Source organism: Canis lupus, chromosome 9 (assembly GCF_011100685.1).
Source record: "Canis lupus familiaris isolate Mischka breed German Shepherd chromosome 9, alternate assembly UU_Cfam_GSD_1.0, whole genome shotgun sequence".
Lineage (NCBI taxonomy): Eukaryota > Metazoa > Chordata > Mammalia > Carnivora > Canidae > Canis > Canis lupus.
In genome coordinates this window covers 42,489,977-42,509,769 of record NC_049230.1, presented here as the reverse complement: position 1 = coordinate 42,509,769, position 19,793 = coordinate 42,489,977, and the positions used below count along the sequence as shown (strand labels likewise).

Here is a 19,793-nt window from a genome sequence, read left to right as displayed (position 1 = left end):
TGGCAACCATTAGCAATAGTTAAAATTCCTCTAGAGATGGAAGGGTGGCACCAGGGTATGTGATCTTAATCACATTTCATTACTGGCTACCTTTAGCCAGGAAAGATTTACTGACCTAAGATCAGTAAAAGAGGAAAGTTATTTTGCTAGTTACAAGGACACATTTACAATGAAGTATTGATAAATTACTTTAATATTCCTGATAATGGCCAAAAAATAGAACATAACAGATCTTTTGAGTTCTCTCCATTAATACAGAACCTTCCTCTAGGTTAAGACTTACTGTGTGCTCTTCTAAGAGAGTTGGGGCCTCAAATTATTTCATAGTTTATAAACTAAATGCAACAGAAGGAGGTAACTGGCAGGGGGTTATTTAAAATATCAGCATGTACATCTCTATTTTTCTAGTTTGGGCTGGTTTTAGAAGAGAACACACTTTACCTATACAGTATGAAAACGGAAGCTCTGGAGTCACACTGGAATTACAGAGAAAAGGGGAAGACAAGGCCTCACCTAAATGTCTGGCTGGTAATTTGAGAACAGTGTCAAATTTGGTCTGTCATTTGGCCATTGAAATCAATCAGATCATCTAAATGCCTAATTAAAAAAAAAAAAAAAAACAAGACAGGGCCCAAGAAAATCAGTTGCTGAGTCTTCCTGTTCAATCTTTCTCTTTTCTGTTTCAGTTTGTCATTTTTAGGAAAACTATTTCCCTTGTTTACTCTTCACATCATTAAGCTGTTCTGTCCAAAAGAGATTAGGAAAAGTGCTTCTAAAAAATGCTGCTAAACCAACAAGTGGAGATAAAAGCCATCTTGTTTTTCTCTGGTTACAAGCAATACTGTTCAGTGTAAATCTGGCTATCTCACTTCATACTTCTTTTCTATGAGCATTCACATCTGATTCTGTGTTAGTGGCAAGAATGCAACAGAAACAGCTTCATATTCTGAGAAACCAAGTGTTGGCTCAGTATTTAGAAAAGACATTTTGATATACACGGCACTGAAGTGAAAGCTCCATCCCCAGTAACTTTTCCTAGACACATCAAAAACCAGGAGACAAAAAGCCAGGAGTCATTTCTTAGCAGCTGTGCTACAGAAGTATTTACTTTCTCCCACAGCACTGGGAATGATGATATTTTATTTGGTTTGACAAATATCTAACATTTTATTTATGACCATGACATAAAAACTAAATAAAACCTGTAATTAATGTTTTTATTTAAAAAGTCTCAAGTCATTCTGTTGGAAGAGAAGTCCTGTCCAGGTGGTTACCAGTTTCAAGCCCCGCCCTCTCATTTACCTGTTTATGAGGGCCCCTGAGTATGTGCGCCTTAGCGCCTTCACAAGCTGTCCTCATTGCTTCCAGCGATGGTGTGCCCAAAAGATCCGTAATCAAATCCAGCTGCAAAGAAACATGAAACACAGATAGTAAGAGCTCATAGAAACCACTTTCCATCACTCTTACATCACCACTCTTGGAGATGAGGACCAAAAGTGTGAGGAAAAACAAGCCCTTAAAGTGAGTTACCATGAACTGGTAGAAGCCCCTACTTTCACTTTGCAGACTTAAAGAAGCCAGGAAAATGTTTTTATTAGGAATCCACATGACAGAAATAAAATACACTCTGGCAAGCAGCGCATTCTAAGGCTACAGTAACTCAGGAGTCTGCATCTACCTGGCCTGGGTCTTGATTAGACAGTATCTGTGATCCCTGAAGAGGTGAACTGCTCTTTTGCTCATGGTTACCGACTGTTGTTTTCAAACGTTAATGAATTGATTCTCATGCTTCAGATGGATTTAGGCTCATCAAGGGGCTAATCCATAAACCAAGCAGCTGTGACTTAGTAAATAGTCTGAACATTCACATCTGAAACGAAAGCTAAGCAATTGATGTTTGGGCCAGGACACATTTACATTCTAGTTGTGCTAGAAATCTCTTACACTGATAGAAAATGGCAGTCCTTAGGAATATTGACACTGCATAAGGCCACATTTAGTCAGCTGAGCACGACAGAAAATGGTTTTCTCATGAGTCTTGGTAGGTAGGAAGCCACCTTCACAATTTTCTGTGGTGTGAAAACTGCTCTAACTTCATAACCTATTTAGCAGTAACATGTCATTTGGATTCCTCCAGGATGGAAAATTCTTACCTACAGAATACTTCTTTTCCTAGTACTGGGATTGCCAGATACAAAGTACTATTTTCTGCACTTAATCAAAACTATGAAGTTTAGATAAGGATCCCTGTCCTCCAGGATAATGGAGATGATCAAGTAGCTTGTTTTCCAAAGAAGATCTCATACAAAGCTTTTTGGGGCAAGTGTGTTGGTGATACTTTTAGACTTCTAACAACTACCCTCAAGGCAGAAGAAAATGACTGGCTTATGAAAACCAATGGAAACATTCAGAAAATTGTCTAAAATGGGTAAGATCCATGAGTGAGAAACATTTTTATGAAGTCTGCTAGGAACTATAGTTCCTAGGGTTTTTATTTCTCAAAGATACAGAAAAAAATGCTACAGAAATAACTACTTCCATTTAGAAGTTATAGATTCTTTTAGCACTTTAGATCCTTGATTTCTCATCCTAAAATATACTGATGATAGAAAGATATGCATTCTGAATCCTATGCAACTTAGAAAGATATGCATTCTCTGTTAGTGGCTACATCAGACTGGCAAGCTCAGACTTATGTATGCATTTCTCTAGAAAATAAGATATCTGAATCCTATGCCAGTTGTTTCATACTTTATATATATATATAAAATATATACATACATATGTGTGTATACACACACACACACACACACACACACACACGTTTTTTTTCAGCAGCAACTCAAGATCCTTAATTCAATATACAGGATTTGAACAACCCCTTAACTTTTTTTTTTTTTTTTTTTTTTTTTAAGATTTGTTTATTTGAGAGAGAGCGACTGAGAGCGAGGCTGGGGCAGAGGGAGAAGGAGAGGGAGAATCTTAAGCAGACTCCCTGCTAAGCAAGGAGACTGATGTAGGGCTGATCTCAGGAACTGAGTTCATAACCTGAGCCAAATCAAGACAGATACTCAATTGACTGAGCCATCCAGGCATCCTGAAAAACCCCTTAACTTTTATTTAAACTTTTCTGTATGGCAGCCTCTTGTGTCCAGACATGATGGGTCTTATAGGCAAGTCCATTAAAATCTACTTTCTAAAGAAACTGAATAGTAAAGTGGATACTGCTAATAGTACCCAACACTGGGGCAGCCCCGGTGGCCCAGTGGTTTAGCGCCGCCTTCAGCCTGGAGTGTGATCCTGGAGACCCAGGATCCAGTCTCACGTTGGGCTCCCTGCAGAGCCTGCTTCTCCCTCTGCCTGTCTCTCTCTCTCTCTGTCATGAATAAATAAAATCTTAAAAAAAAAATAGTACCCAACATTAAAATTATATATGATAATTTTTTGTCACTAAGATAAATTTTTAAGATGTAAACTTGATAAAAATAGAGTATAGCAGAGAAATAATTTCAAATGCTGATCATAGCAATACAGTTTCTAATGTATCAATTAATTCTTTGTAGATGGATATAAAAGAACTAATTCCATTTTGGGTCAAGTACATGAATTATTTACAAAGATACACAGTAGTCAGGGTGATCTTTTAAAATGTGATCAAATCTTAACACTTCCTTGGTCAAAACCTTCATACAGCTTTCCATTATACTTTGGACAGAATAAAATCCAAAGTCTGCATCTGGTCACCACAGTCAGGCATGCGCGTGCGCGCTCTCTCTCTCTCTCTCTCTCTGATCTTGTCTCTTATAATCTCCCCCTTGATCATGCCATCCCTCCAAAGGCCACACCTGCTCTTGCCTCAGAGGCTTACTTATGTTGGTTGTCCCTTTTCCTGAAACATACCAAGTATCTCGCTCCTTCATTTCACTTGAGTCACTCCTTACATATCATCCTCTCAGAGAATCCTTTAGCACTGCTCTCTTCAATCATCATTCCCTATCCCTAACCTGGTTCAATTTTTCTTCACAGAATTTATCATTATTTGGATTTATATTTACTTGTGTACATATTTATTTTGTCTTATGTGAAAGTTTCACAAAGGCAGGAACTTTGTCTTCGTCACCACTGCATCCCTAGCATCCTGGCATATCACCACTATCACAGTTACTAATATTTGCTGAGTGCTTACTAAGTGCCAGGCCTCATTTTTGTCTTTATTATTTCATTTGATCTGCACAACAATCCTCAAAATGGTTTAATTTGCTTAAGAATTAATAGATAGTAAGTGGCAGAGCTAGGATTTGAATCTACGAATTTGATTCTGCAGCTTGAGCACATTGTTACATTATTCTCATGCAAACACTACTGTTAAGATTTATGGATAGAAAATAAATACTTAGAAATTATCCCAAGAAAATATGTGGGGGTGCTCGCTTCGGTAGCACATATACTAAAATTGGAACGATACAGAGAAGATTAGCATGGCCCCTTGCGCAAGGATGACACGCAAATTCGTGAAGCGTTCCATATTTTTATAATAGTGAAAGGGAATATAAGGGAAGGGAGAAGAAATGTGTGGGAAATATCAGAAAGGGAGACAGAACATAAAGACTCCTAACTCTGGGAAACGAACTAGGGGTGGTGGAAGGGGAGGAGGGCGGGGGTGGGGGTGAATGGGTGACGGGCACTGAGGGGGGCACTTGACGGGATGAGCACTGGGTGTTATTCTGTATGTTGGTAAATTGAACACCAATACAAAATTAATTTATTAAAAAGAAAAAGAAAATATGTGGGGTAATGAATTAGCTCTTCGGGCAGATAAAGCATCATGAATGGTTTCCTAAAGCTACATTTTAATAAGCTTCTAATGTTCTCTGCTATATTTAAATATGTTAGCCCAAAAATAATGGTTAGAAATGTTCCTAAATGTTCAGATTTAAGGAAATCAACACTCAAAATTTATGTTCAAAGCACAAAGTACATTAAGCAATCAAATACATTTTCAAGCCTGACCCATTCAGTCATAAAGAACAGAGGCCCTCTAACTATGAAAGATTACACCTGTGCAAATTGTTACAGCAGAGTCGGCTGCTATGCATCAGTGCATGTAATAAAGTCAACACCCCCTCTAATAGGTTCGTAAGTTACAAAATGAATCTCTCTGTAATCTTCAACTTCCTAACTTTCTGAATTTTAAATGAACCTCAATTTGCTGAAAGCAATTTAGACAGTACAACGAATAAGCCCAAGACATGTGTGCAAGACGTTTTTTCCTTTAAAGCTATAATAGAATTGAAAGCTATGAGAGCCTAAAGTAAAATCATACCTGCTGAATGGGACTTTGTGCCTGAAACAGTATTCTTCGTCCTAGTAGTTCTGCAAAGATACATCCGACAGACCAGATGTCAATAGCATTGCTGTAATGACGACTGCCCATCAGGATTTCTGGAGCCCGATAATACTGAGTAACAACTTCCTGAGTCATATGACGGGATTCATCTAATTCCTCCACTCTGGCCAATCCAAAATCACAAATCTAAATAGAAAGGATTATCAAAATATTGTTATAGAGACAAATATATTTACAAATGTGAAGTAAAACAAAATAAGCAAAAAATCAAAATCTTGATATATCTCTGAACTTCAAAAAGTTTTCAATGACACAGGTAGAGTATATTTGTGTCAATATATAATTTGATCTTATTTGCATAAGAGGGATAAAAATCTAAAACTTCCTTATTTTTATACAAAATGATGTATCTTAATAATATTCTTCTGACCTTTAATCTGTTTTCAATTGATAACTAAACCAAAAAGACAGCTCAATGCATATTTCTAGGTTTAATGTATAAACCAAACTATTTTCAAGGCTTATCAAGAAAGGTATTATAAGGAAATAAAAATGGGGCCTATATTGAAGACCTCGAGCTATGTTCACTGTCTTTATGGGAAACATAATAAAATTTCCTTAAATCTATGGGTTTCAAACTGAATCCTAAACTTCACATGTTCCTCTCTATTTAAAATACTATTCACAAATGTGTATGTTAAAATGTAGCACACTGTAGAATACCAATGCTACTAGGTTCATTCATTTCTTCATGGTGTAAATGTTTAACTGAATGCCTCTTATGTTCTGCATAGTATGTTAGAACCTGGTAACACAATAGTAAATGAGAAAGATTGGTTAATTTATATGCAGACACAGGAATAAATCTTTTCTTGTTATTTCTGTTCAATTGAAAAGTATGCTGAGGTTGCAACGTGAGCTGTTAGTGGACAGCAGCGGCACAACCAAAAGCAACTTCTGCTTATTTTCAGGAATTAAGATTTTCTTAATACTGGGCTATCAAAACAAAAGGTGGGAACACTGGGGTTAAGATAGGAGAGCAATGGCTTTCTAAGCCCCAGCACTCTCAATGATTAACTTCATGAGTCAATATTATAAATAATGAAATAACATTGTTTTCTAAATTGAAGTCCTAGCATAAGATTTTATTTGAAAAAAGGGTCTGACAACTTAAAAAATCTTTGAAAGCCATCCTAAAAAGAAAAAAAAAAAAAAAAAGCCCTATAAGTTGCTTAGCAAATTCTCCCAAAGGCTAATGTTCAAACAACACGTATTTTAAAACTCTCTTCCGTGGGCCTGACATTTTACGATACCTTTTAATACAAAATAAAACCAGAGAACTTAAATCCATTTTCCTATATCTTTCTTGTGTTTATAGTAAAAAAACAAAAAACAAACAAACAAAAACCAACCACCCACCGGACAGAAAATGTTTTCTGTTCTAAAGCAAGTCCTTTGTTTTTAAAAACATCAGTCTGTCTGGATTCATTTTTGGCAATTTATCTGGAAGAGAAGCTAAACCCAAAGTAAGAAGCTGATATGATCAGATAACCAAAAAGATAATGAGATATCCAACAAAATTAACCATTTTGTGCTTAATAGGAAACAAAATATATTCACAATATGAAAGGATACTAATTTTTAAAAATGTTTTATCATAATTGTTTTCGATGGATTTGTACATTTGAGAAGAAAGAATTAGTGTCTGTAGCTTGGCACTCCATTCTGGGTTTTAAAAGTAGGCTGCTAAGACAAGTCAAAGGAGTGGACACAATTTCAATTTATCCTGAGCTGTGTATTGTTTATTCATAAATGACATTTTTCTCTAGTTACTCATTTGTATAACTATAAGTTACAATACCATAACAGACAATTTGAAAACACAAACTTCAAGTAGATAATGGCATCAAGCATGACGGGTTCTAAATAAAATGCTTTGTGAAGTTCTCCAACCAAAAACCAAAATAAGAAGAAACTGACTTAAACTGCACATAAAGCTGATTTGGTCTGAACAGAATAAAGAACTCCTAAGGTTTTTAATTTTTTAAAAATTAAAATGAATGTTATGCGGATAGGTTGTTGCTCTCTTTAAAAAGTGGAAAGGTAGCAGGGAAATGAATTCAATGACCTATAGAAGGAGTATTTACTTTAGTGGATACTGGGAACAATTAATTTCTCTGTGGAAAGAGAGTGAACTACAACATTAGTTGTTTTCAGGGAAAATATGAAAGATAGTTTTATTTTTACTTAAAAAAATTTTTTTAAAGATTTTATTTATTTATTCATGAGACACCGAGAGACAGAGGCAAAGACACAGGCAGAGGGAGAAGCAGGTTCCACACAGGGAGCCTGATGTGGGACTCCATTCTGGGACTCCGGGGATCATGCCCTGAATCGAAGGCAGACGCTCAACTGCTGGGCCACCCAGGCATCCCTTGAACGATAGTTTAAAAAAAATATCTTTCTAGGGTTAAATCAGGAACAGTTCTTCAAGGCTATAATGGAGAATTTTTTTCACAGTATAACATACCAGCTTTTAAAGAAAATTTGCCCAGAGTTTAAAGAAAGCATTTAAAATACAAAATGATCTTATTTATATACTTGCTTTTAATATTTAGCTTAACTGCCATCAAGCTAAGTAACAATGACAGCTTGATAACTTATAAAGCAGGCAACACCTAAAACCCAGTTTTCTTGGGGTGCCTGGGTGGCACAGTTGGTTAAGCATCCAACTCTTGGTTTCGGTTCAGGACATGATCTCAGGGTTGTGAGACTGAACTCTGTGTCATGCTCTGTGCTCAGCATGGAGTCTGCTTGGAACTCTCTCTCTCCGTCTGCCCCTCACCACTGTGCGCTCTCTTTCTCTCAAATAAATATTTATTTATTTAAACATAAACATCAATAAACTTTATTTATTAAAACAGAATAAACACCGATTTTTTTCAAATACATCAGTTGGAACGTTAAGAATATTTACAATAGACTGAAGCACCATGTAATACTGTAGCCACTCATAAAATAAATGGAAATTTAAATTTGCTTACACAGAAATGACAAAGCCCTAGGGCAGCCCTTATCTCTAATTTCTATGATAGGGAAAATATGGTGGGCCTCTCACTAGGAGTTCCACAAAAACATCTATAAATGCACATATGTGGATTTTGTGATTTGTGTGCCACTCTAACAAAAAACAATGAGCAGAGGTTTGGGTGGGTGGGTGGAAATACTAAGGGAAAGTAAAAATTGAAATTGATGGCTTTGAGATTTTGTAATTAAATCCTGTAATTCCTCTTCAAAGGCAGTAGAGGGACTGGCCACTATATATTGTCAAATACATCTGACGCTTTTCTGGCTATTTTCACTTTTAAGTGTTTCTACTTTGCTATCTCAGTCACACAGGGTATAAGAATGTTAGCTGTGTAAAAATATAGACAATCTTGGGGTGCCTGGGTGGCGCAGGAGCTTAAGTGTCTGCCTTACATCTCAGGTCATGATCCCAGGGTTGGGATAGAGCCCTGTGGAGCAGGGAGCCTGCATCTCCCACTTCTCACTGACACTTCTTGTGCGCTCTCAAATAAATAAATAAAATCTAAAAATACCCCAAACAAACAAACAAACAACCCCCCCCTCCAACACACACAACAGGGATGCCTGGGTGGCTCAGTGGTTGAGCATCTGCCTTTGGCTCAGGTCGTGATCCTGGGGTCCTGCATCAGGCTCCCTGTGAGAAGCCTGCTTCTCCCTCTGCCTATGTCTCTGCCTCTCTTGTGTCTCTCATTAATAAATAAATAAAATCTTAAAAAAAAAAACAAAAGCAACAACACACACACAACAAACCACAACACAGATGGTGTTAAAATTCATACTTCATTTATACTCATATAAATAACTTATTGGTCTTCTAGTATATCTTTTGATATATACTTCCTTTAGCAATGGAATCAAAAAAGAAATCACCTTCTCTACCTTCTTTCTGGTCACATCATAATTCCAATTTCAGTGTTTCTAAAACATGCAAACTATCATGAAGAAACCATGAGTCAAGACTACAAATTGGCTACTATGGCCATGACTAGCAATTTTGCTAGAGAAAACTTGGTTCTTTAATTTTTGGTAAAGTGATGAAAATAAATTTAACTCTTTCACAAAAACACCTTGTTCTTAAAACTGACTTGGCATTCTAAATTTTTCCCAGATATTTGAATAAACTGAAAACTACCTTTAGAACACAGTTGCTGTTCACAAGGAGATTCCCTGGCTTAATGTCTCGATGTAAAATGCCAGCTGAATGGAGATATTTCAAACCTGAAATAACAAATGGATTTAATTGCAGACATTTAATTCTTTTCAGTCAACCAATGATTTGGGGGAAACAAGAGAAACAGAGAATATAGGATATAAGATTGTTCTCTAAATAACAGCATAATAACCATTATGAAAAGCTTGACTTAGTCCCACCTCGAAAAACTATAATTTTGCAACAGTAAGATAAGTGTCATCAAAGGTTTGCACAACCTATAAATAATGCCTGTAACTCAAAAGATGAATTAGGTTTAAATATAGATAAGCTTTTCAGGCACTGGAATTAAAGTTGATCATACCAATATCCTTGAATGGCTCATAAATGTGGGTGGCTACTGGAGTTCTGCTATGGGTACTCTCAACCTGTGATTCTGGGCATGCTCCAACAAAAATAATTCTCATTACCCGATAGGGAGCCCTTCCCAAGGCAGATTTTCATGGATAAGACTAAATTCAGCAACCTGCACAGGGTTGTCAGTAGTATTCACCACCCCTGAGATACAAGAGAGTAATCAGTGCCTTTAAAATATTTTTGACATCTTAAAAGACTGAGTTTTAGCACTGGTAGAAAAAGGCTACAGCTTCAAGGCTGAGTCTTTTGAATAAAACACAGCAAATCATATATATATTGTTACAGTGTAAAAAAAAATTCAATATCCAGTATCTTCATTCTGTCCCCCACCACAGAATATCAACAAATCAATGGAAGGTGAACATCCTAGTTTTAATATTGTGTGTTTTCATTCTGTTGGCAGATGCTTTTTAACCTCTATAAAGAATAACTGAATTCTATGAATCTTGGTATGGGAGTGGAGCAGGGAGAGTATTTTACTAGGTAAGAAAGCTGTTTCAGCTTTAAACAATTCTCCATTTGTAATGGTAAAATGATGGCCAGAAGAAGCTCCAGCAATGTCGGCTCAAACTGCCTCTCTATCAAGTCTCTTTAATGAACCAGTCTGGAGAATTATTTAGCTGGATGTTTCTCAATCTCAATACTTTGGCTTTAAGAGTCATTTTCTTTTTCTAGAGTTGGACTCAGGTATACATTTTGCCCACAGTTGAAGAATAAATGTCATCAATAGGGAACACAGTTACTTTTCAATGTAGTCACCTGATGCCAGCCATATATTTTTACTAAAAGCTGCTTACTAGAAACTTTGTGACAGACCACAGGGTTCCACAAACTATCCTGCTTATTTACCTCCCTAGATTGACCTACTTAATGGAGTAATGAATTAGAGGTCTCTCTTCTATCAGTGAAAATAAGAACCATTTGGACACCTTAAAAACCTCTTAACATCAAATAAATATTCCTTGGTCAAAAGAGAAAAGTCTTTAGGGAAGAAGAAAGCCTTGAAAGGTCAGATTAAAGTTCAAATGAAAAGTAAAACATTTCACTTATACAGTGACACCACCTTTTTCTTCACAAAGAAAAGCTTACCTCGCAAAATCTGATAAAGAAAAACTTTGACATGATCTGAGCTGAGTGGTTGAGGAGAGACGATAATTTTATGTAGGTCACTCTGCATCAATTCTGTGACAACATATCTTGAGGTTTTAAGTTAAGGAGAGTTTTGAGAATTCAGCCCCCAATACCCTCAAAGTAGGCACTAGGTCTAAAGGATAACTTCCATTCTTAGAGCTGGAAAAAGCTTAGGGAAAGGAAGGTTCTAGACAGTATGACAGAAGTGAAAATTCCAGCCCTTACAAGATAAAAAATCGCCAAAATTAAAGAATTTACCATGTAAAAGTTAACAAAAATAAATTGACTTCTCTATAATTAGCATTATAAAAGAAAAATAAGGGTAAATATTTTTGAAATTAAATGTTTAATTCTAGGGTAGTTAACATACAGTATTCAGTTTCAGGTGTACAATACGCTGATTACAATACAGTGATTCAACAATTCTATACAGTATTCAGTGTTCATCATGATAGATGCACTCTTAATCCCCTTCATCTATTTCACCCACCCTCCCCCATCACTTCCCCTCTGGTAACTGTTCTCTATAGTTAAGTCTGTTTTTCCTTTGTTTCTTAAATTCCATGTACGAGTGAAATCATGGTATTCGTCTTTCTCCAACTGAGTTATTTTGCTTAGCATTATATTCCCTAGATCCATCCATGGTTGTTGCAAATGTTAAGATTTCATTCTTTTTATATTCCATTGCGTATATATGTACCACATCTTTATCCATTCATCCAGCAATAGGTACTTGGGCTGCTTCCGTAATTTGGATATTGTAAATAATGCTGCAATAAACATAGGGGTGCATATATCTCTTTTGAATTAGTGTTTTTGTATTTTGGGGGTAAATACCCAGTAGTGATACTAGATCCAAGGCAGTTCTATTTTTAACTTTTTGAGGAACCTCCAAACTGTTTCCAGAGTGGCTGCACCAGTTTGCATTCCCACCAAGAGCGTAACAGAGTTCCTTTCTCTACACATCAACACTTGTTATTTCTTCTGTTTTTTATTTTAGCCATTCTGACCTGTGAGTTGATATTGCATTGTAGTTTTGATTTGTATTTCCCTGATGACAAGTGATGTTGAGAATCTTTTCATGTGTCTGTTGGCCATCTGTATGTCTTCTTTGGAGGAATGTCTGTTTATGTCTTCTGCTCATTTTTAATTGAATTATTTGTTTTTTGGATGTTCAGTTGCATAAGTTCTTTATATTTATTGAATATTAATCCTGAATTGGATATGTCATCGGGAAATATCTTCTCAAAAAGGATAAACATTTTAAATGACAACCGGACCAGGAAGAATGTGAAGACTAAATAGTCTCAGGGTGTATTCAGACATGTTACTGGAGCATCCTTTGAATCCAAGCAAGAGAGGGTTGGTGGTCTCACACTAAGCCACCATGGCACCAATGAAAAGTATGACAACCTACCCATCAACTATGGGGTTTAAGTTACTTTATAAAGAACAGTACTCCTAGAAATGTGCAAAATGATTAGTTCAAACCCAAGTCTATCTACCATCTTAATTCTTTTTTTAACTTTTTCTTTTTTTACATTTATCCCTCCCTTATTAAGTTTTAAGATTCCTAGGCTTTGTACTTTTATACACTCAGGGTTTTGTTCATATTACACATGGAGATGATCAAAGGCCGGAGCCTAGGGAGCAATGAGATGTGGAATTCAGAACTCTTATGAAGGTAACTCTTTTGCTATACCTAGAATAGGGCAAATTCATGCCTTACCCTGCCCACAAAGGACTCATTACAAGTTTGGGTGAATTTTGTGATTTAAATTTAACCTTCCTTAAAACAAGGGGAGAGTACTCTTAACTTTACAAGATGTCCACCAGGCTTCAAATTCTTTTGACACCTTGTGAAAGTTAGTTTCATGTTCTGAGTTAAAACACTAAAACTCCCCTAGCCCTGTACAACTGAAAGCAGGGAAAGGCAAAGCAACAAAGCAGAGATGTTATTGGGCTGCAGGGTTATTCTCCTTTCTTACACAGTTCTTCTGATCCTAACTTTCTTCTTCCAGAATGATATCATGGAATCTTTTGAAAGGACAACTCATCTGACAGCCTATAAAACACCTTTTACATCAGTATTGTCCCATAGCTAATCCTAGAAGATAGGCCATCGTAGGGGCAGCTGTAGTTGTAGGGTGCTTAGCATGAACTATAAATGAACTAAGAGGGTCCCAGGACTCTTATTTTAGCATTTACATTCTCGCTGTAAGGGTAAATGCTAGGCATATAAAACTAAAGATGAGAAGGGGTTTGCTTTCAAAACTTAAAATTTTCAAAAGTGCTATTATACTTTGGATTTTACTTTTATGAGCTTTAAAGACTCTTGTAGTCATAATCTGGGGTCATAATCTGGGGAGAATGATAGAATGATTTAAAAACTCTTCTAATTTAACGTTTTAGCAAAAGTAAGTAGTAACAACTTGAGAGAGGAGAATTAATAATGATAACACCTGACACACAGTCAAAACGCCCTCCGTGAAACATTTTCTTCAAATGGCTTCTAGAATACCCAACTGTTGGCTTTTCTTCTCTCTCACTGGTTGTTCCTTCTCAATCCTCCTTTGTTGTTTCTCTTTTCCAACCACGTAATGTTGAAATGCCCCAAGGTGTGGTCCTCTTGTCTTTCCACACTCACTTTCTTGGGTAATTGAATCCAATCCCAAGACTTTAAACAACATATATGCAGATGACTCCCAACTTTTATCTCTAGTCAATCTTGTTTCCTTAAATCCAGCCTTGTTAATCAATTTGTATACTCATCATCTTCTCTGGATGTCTAATTGACATCTCAAAACTGTCCAAACATGTATTCTCCATCCTTCCCCCACCAAATCACTTATTCTAGTTGTAGGCATTGCCACAGCAAACCTATTTTTCCAGCAAGCTGCTTATACCACAAACTACAAACCCTGGAGTCATTCTAGATTTCTCTTTTTCTCTCTTACTCTACCTCCAATCCATTCATTAGAGAATCTTGTTGGTTCTTTCAAAATTTAGCCACAGAATTAAGACTACTTATCATGGCCACTGTTACCTCCCTTGGCCCAAGACTAGATTTCTGTATTTCTAGATTTCTAAAACATAGCAGCCAGAATAAATTTTTGACTGTTACATTTCTATTTTGTCTACATATTGATAGTTACTTTATGATATAGAAAATATTATTTTTAATGTTTTTATATTCTTAGGTTACTTTTATTTTAGGTTTTATTAATGGACTTTCTGAAGAATTACATTCTACTCCATAATGAAGGTTAGTGAGGACATGAGATTTTACATGTAGAATTTCCTAAGGACAGTCTTTGGTGATATGCTAGAATCATTCTATAAAATAATACATCTAAGTTAAATTACTATATTATTACCAGGGTTAGATTTATATTTTTTTTTTCTTAATGGCTTAACCTTTTTTCTTACAAAAATTTTTAAACATGTGGAAAACCTGAAAGAATTAAAGTGATCATCCATACACACACACACACCCTAGATTTTACACTTAACATTTTGCAATATTTGCTTTAGTACATGTTTATCCATGGCTCTTTCCATTCTTCAATTTATCTTATTTTTTGGCTGCATTTCACAGGACATCTTTTTGAATAAAAGCCAGATTAGGTCACTCTTCTGCAAAAGTTTCCCATTTCATTTATAGTCAAAGCCAAAGTCCTTAAAATGTTCTCATATGGCCATAAATGATCTGATCTCCTTACTTCTCTGACCTTTTCTCCTATCACTTTTGCTATTCTTTAAATATGCTAGATATACTCTGACCTTAGGCCTTTGCTTTAGCTACTCCCTCTGCCTGGAGTGTGTTTTTCTCTCTTACTTCCTTTGTGTTTTTGCTCAAATCTTATCTTTTGAATGAGGCCTATCCTGACCACTCTAATATTACATCTTGCATGCCTTATACAAAAACTACCCCCCACGCACAGCTCTTTTTCTTTTTTCCTTTAGTACTTATCCTATGTAATTTACTTACAGTGTTTATTGTTTGTCTCCCCAACTCTGCCCCATGAGGGCAAGGGTTGTTGTCTGTTTTGTTTCCAAGTCTATCTCAAAAGCTCAGAAACAAATGCCTGCATGCAGTTAAGTCTCCTGTAAACATCCGTTGAGTGAATGAACTAATACATACTGAGTACCTACTAGGTAAACCAGCACCCTAAGTATTTTAAAAATATCAACTCATTTAGTTTTCATGGCAACCCTACAGGGAAGGAGGTGGTATTCCCAATTATAAATGAGGAAATTAAGGTTAACAGAAGGCAGGTAACCTAAGGTTATACAGAAGTAAAACTGGACTTGACTATGTTGAGGACTGTTTCAATGGTTGGATTTTATCTTCCTTTGAGTTATAATTTTAAAAGCTGTAATAAAATATACTAAATGTTCACTGTGTTTTTATAGAAGCTAAGGGATGAAAGGGATGAGACCGATCAGCATTACCTCAATTGACCACTCAACCTTAGCAACACTTAATGTGTGAAGACATCATGTGTCTGTGATATTCACACCACTGCCCGGAAAATATTCATATCTTAAACAAAACAAAACAAAACCTTAATATAGGGGCACCTAGGTGGCTCAATTGGTTAGGCATCCAATTCTTGATTTCAGCTTGGGTCACGATCTCAGGGTCATGATGGATTCCCATGTCTAGCTCTGTGTTGGGCTCAGCACTGGGCATTGAGCCTGCTTAAAATTCCCTTTGCCCCATCGCCTCAGAAAACAAAAAACAAACCTCAATATAATTAATCCTCTAGCTCTAATTACCAGTTTACTAGAAATATGGGGAATAAAAGAACAAGAGATGCCATGAAGAAGCAATCAGCTAAACACACAATGTGGATCATTCCTTAAGAAAATCTCTCCAATAAATGACAAAAAAGTAGGATGGGTATTTAAGAGGAAGGGAAAGTAGGGATGTTTGGAATAAGAGTCTTAAAAGATGTAATAACCAAATGCAATATATGGACTTTGTTTAGAACCCGATTTAAACAAACTTGATTAAAAAAGAGATCTTTGAGGAAATCAGGGAATAGTAAGGAATTAGCTAATTTTACTAGGTATGATAATGACAATCATTAGGTTTTTTAAGTCCTTATCAGTTAGAAATGCATATTCAAGTATTTATAGGTAAAATAATTTGATGTTTGAGATCTACTTTAAAATAACTCCAGCCTTCCCAATAAAAAGGGAGAGAGGACATGAGATTGGCAAAATGATGAACAATTGTTGAATCTGTGTATTAGGTAAATGAGTTATTATATTGTCTCTACTTTTCTGTATTTTTGAAAATTTCCAAAAAAGTATTAAAAAAAAACCCAAAACAAAACAAAACACTGTAGAAAACTAGGGAAATACAAAAAAGCCAAGGAATAGAATAATTACCCAGAATTCTACCTCTTTGAATGAACCTGTAACATTTTTGTGAAAATGTTGTACATACATATGTATATGTATATTTAAAATTGGGATTATGACGTATACGTGGCGTTGCTACCTGTTTTCTTAACTTAATAAAATATAAGCATTTTCTCCTGTTATTAAATATTCTAATAAGCAGAAATTTTGTGACCATAGTGTTCTACCATACAGAATTCATTTAACCAATCTATCATTGTTGAAAATCCAAGTTATTTCTAATTTTCTTACTTTAAATAAATCTGAGATAAACATATCTCTATCCATATATTTATGTGAATTTGATTATTTCCTAATACATTCCTTAAGCATAATTATAGTGTTGAAATAGAACATATTACATATACTTTTTTTTCCCATTTAAAATAACTTGTGAACACCTTTCCATGGTATATATCTCTTTTATATAATTTAAATAGTATTGTTTTATGGAATATGTCATGACTTAAGCAATCCCTATCACTGGATGCTTAGCTTATTACTATGTGACTATAATGTAGCTCTGTGGGATGGCTTAGTGCTTTATAGTTTTGTTTCATGAGGGATCCTCAATTATGAATAGATGCTTTCTCTTAAGTTAATCCATTTCTCTGGAGAAGAGTTTTCCAAACTTCTGTCTTAGAAGGCATGGGCCAGGCTGCCAGGGTTCTGTATGAGTTAGAGAAGGGTTCAAAGACCCCATAGCTCACTCATGCTGCTTCCAGGAAATAAAGCTTTAGTTTTTTGAAGGATAGAAAAAGATCTGAGTCCTACTATTTCTTTCCTGTACATAAAATTAAAATTTTTTTACCCACTAGGAAATCTTAATCATAGAGACAGGAAAAAAAATTTCTACTTGTACCATTAAGCCTTAATCAGAACTCCCAAAATTCTTGAGTTGGCTCCAGAAATCTCAAGGGACTAAAACACAGAAATATTATGAATAAACAACAACAACACAAACAGAAAAACTTTACAACTGCCATCACTGTATTAAGTGTTGTCAACTTGAGATTTTACTCAGGAAAAAAAAAATTCCCAAAGACAGTATAAATGTATTTATCTGGGATGTCAGTCATGTCTGCTGAATCTGAGAACTTTTTGTTCCTGCAAGGATTGAAAAGTTGCATGGAAGTGAAGAGCAGGTTATATTCTATTCTGCCTTTAATATCTACAAACGGGCAGCCAAATTATGATGCCAGAATCCTTACTGTTAGTAGTGACAGTTGGTACGCATGCAAGTAGCAGAGAGAAAACATCTTAATTTTCAAGTTATCAGGTTGAATTCATATTGCTGGCACATGAAAAATCTTGCTTTGACTTATAAAATGTATAAACGATACAGAAGCCAAAAACAGAGAGTAAGTATGAAATAACGTCATATGCTTTCTTCTAACAGAGACTACCTTTTCCAAGAAAGGGGAGAAGGAAAAAAAAAAAAAGAAAGAAAGGGGAGAAGGAAAACATTGGCTGGCTGGAATGGCTAAGATTCTATAACCAGATCTTTTACAAATAATTATTCATTTCAGAAAAAAATTCCTACATTTCATTTAGCATTTCAAAACATATATTTCCAGATAAGGGTGTTATTCACCCTAAATCTATTGGATTTGAACTGGTAATACTGGACTATTACTGACCAACAAAAATAATAATTTCATATGGTTCAACCCTAACACGGAGCAAAGTGTATCAGGTATCAAAATGAAAAGCAAGGCATTCAAAATGAATATAAAGCATGATTTCAAATGGTAAAGGCATTTCTTTTCTACCAAAACCACATACATATGTGCATAATTTTTCATAAAATATAAACCGGCGGTATTCCCCGGGCTAAACACAAATGACTACATTACCATGTCACTGTCCTCAGGATCTGTGAACCTGAAAAACCTTTTATTCAACTGTCTGTTACAATACTTAAGAAAGGAGAGTGCTACTTTCATACCTTTGGTTAAGATGATGACAAGCTGACTTAAAAGAATGGGGATAGAGCACTAAGTGATGCAGAGAATTACTGAATCTCTATATTGCATACCTGAAACTAATATAGCACAGTATTTTACCTATATTGGAATTAAAATAAAACCAATATATATATATATATATAAAAGAATGGGCATAGGTTGATAAACCCTTAAATTAACCAGAAAGTCTAGGGCAAAACCATACAGAGCTTTGTCCACCTTAACCATTTTGCTTATTACCTCTGTGCAGAGATACTTTCTTCTCTTCTAAAATATTTTAAACACAAAAGACTGAAAAATGTTAAATGTATTATTTTTATAATGTGATTAAAACGGCGAATCTGCAGAGAGTAAGTTTTATCAACCTTTAGTTTAGCAAAGTAAATTCTTCAGGGGAGATACATTTTTCACTCCACATAAAGGAGTTTTTCTTCATAGGAAACAAGCCAACAAATAGGCCAACCTTTAAAAACTTGATTTCTCTGTACAAAGAATTCTTGAATTTGAAGATTTAACAGTACAACTTCAGAAATTTAGAAGCAACACACACCACTTTATGATAAGGTTTCTGCTTTGCTCCAGCATAAATCCTCTGAAGTCTCAATCCCCAGCATAATGTCTCCCAGATGTCTCAACTAGTTGCCATGCCAACTAAAGCAGCTTAAATTAAATGAGGGCCTGAAAAAGCACCTGCATCACTCCAGGTCTGTTGCGCATTAAATAAAGCTCTCTTGACAGGGACTCAGAGGTGCCATTAACTTGAACAGCAGATATCTGATTATTGTTTCTGAGTAATTTAATGAGGGTCTCTAAACAAGAGGGAAAACAGGGTATGCTTTCCCTCTCTTGGTTCTTCTAAATGGGATGCCTCTCCAACAGCTGGTGTATCCACTAGGTCAATGACTTTGCTATGGCCTTTTAAGTTACCTTTGGCTAAAGAGAAAATATAGGATTAAAGTTACGGTTTTCAGGAGAGTTTTTAACAGATTAACCATTTTCCCCTATTAAAACTTGTCATTGAAAATATGATCATAAAAAACACTGTACGGTATGCCAACCTCAGAGTGATTTGAACAGCCCTGTTATAAAATAAATTGCTGCTGATTGCAGCAATTAGTTAAGTAGCTCCACGAAATATGGATTTCCAAATGTACTGATTTGCTTCAAAAAAATGAATGATGCAAATTAACAATTATAAATTCAAGAGTGGGGGGCAGCTTTGATGCCTCAAGTGCCCAAGACAAACAACAGTGTTTCTGCGTTGTTTAAAAGAGCATCCTGT

At 35.6% G+C, this 19,793-nt stretch overlaps 1 protein-coding gene and 1 non-coding gene across 2 annotated transcripts in view; one reads left to right on the top strand and one right to left on the bottom strand.

Annotated features, from left to right (window-relative positions):
• Positions 1-19,793, bottom strand: part of NLK (nemo like kinase) — a 158,383-nt gene that overhangs the window by 19,055 nt on the left and 119,535 nt on the right. The window contains exons 4-7 of the mRNA XM_038548220.1: positions 11,091-11,197; positions 9,567-9,652; positions 5,324-5,533; positions 1,303-1,404 (exon numbers count right to left, since the gene is read on the bottom strand). Coding sequence (XP_038404148.1) covers positions 1,303-1,404; positions 5,324-5,533; positions 9,567-9,652; positions 11,091-11,197 — 505 coding nt within the window. The remainder of the gene's footprint in view (positions 1-1,302; positions 1,405-5,323; positions 5,534-9,566; positions 9,653-11,090; positions 11,198-19,793) is intronic.
• On the top strand, positions 4,424-4,531 carry LOC119873538. The gene has a single exon (XR_005365036.1). It is a non-coding gene; the product is annotated as a U6 spliceosomal RNA (small nuclear RNA).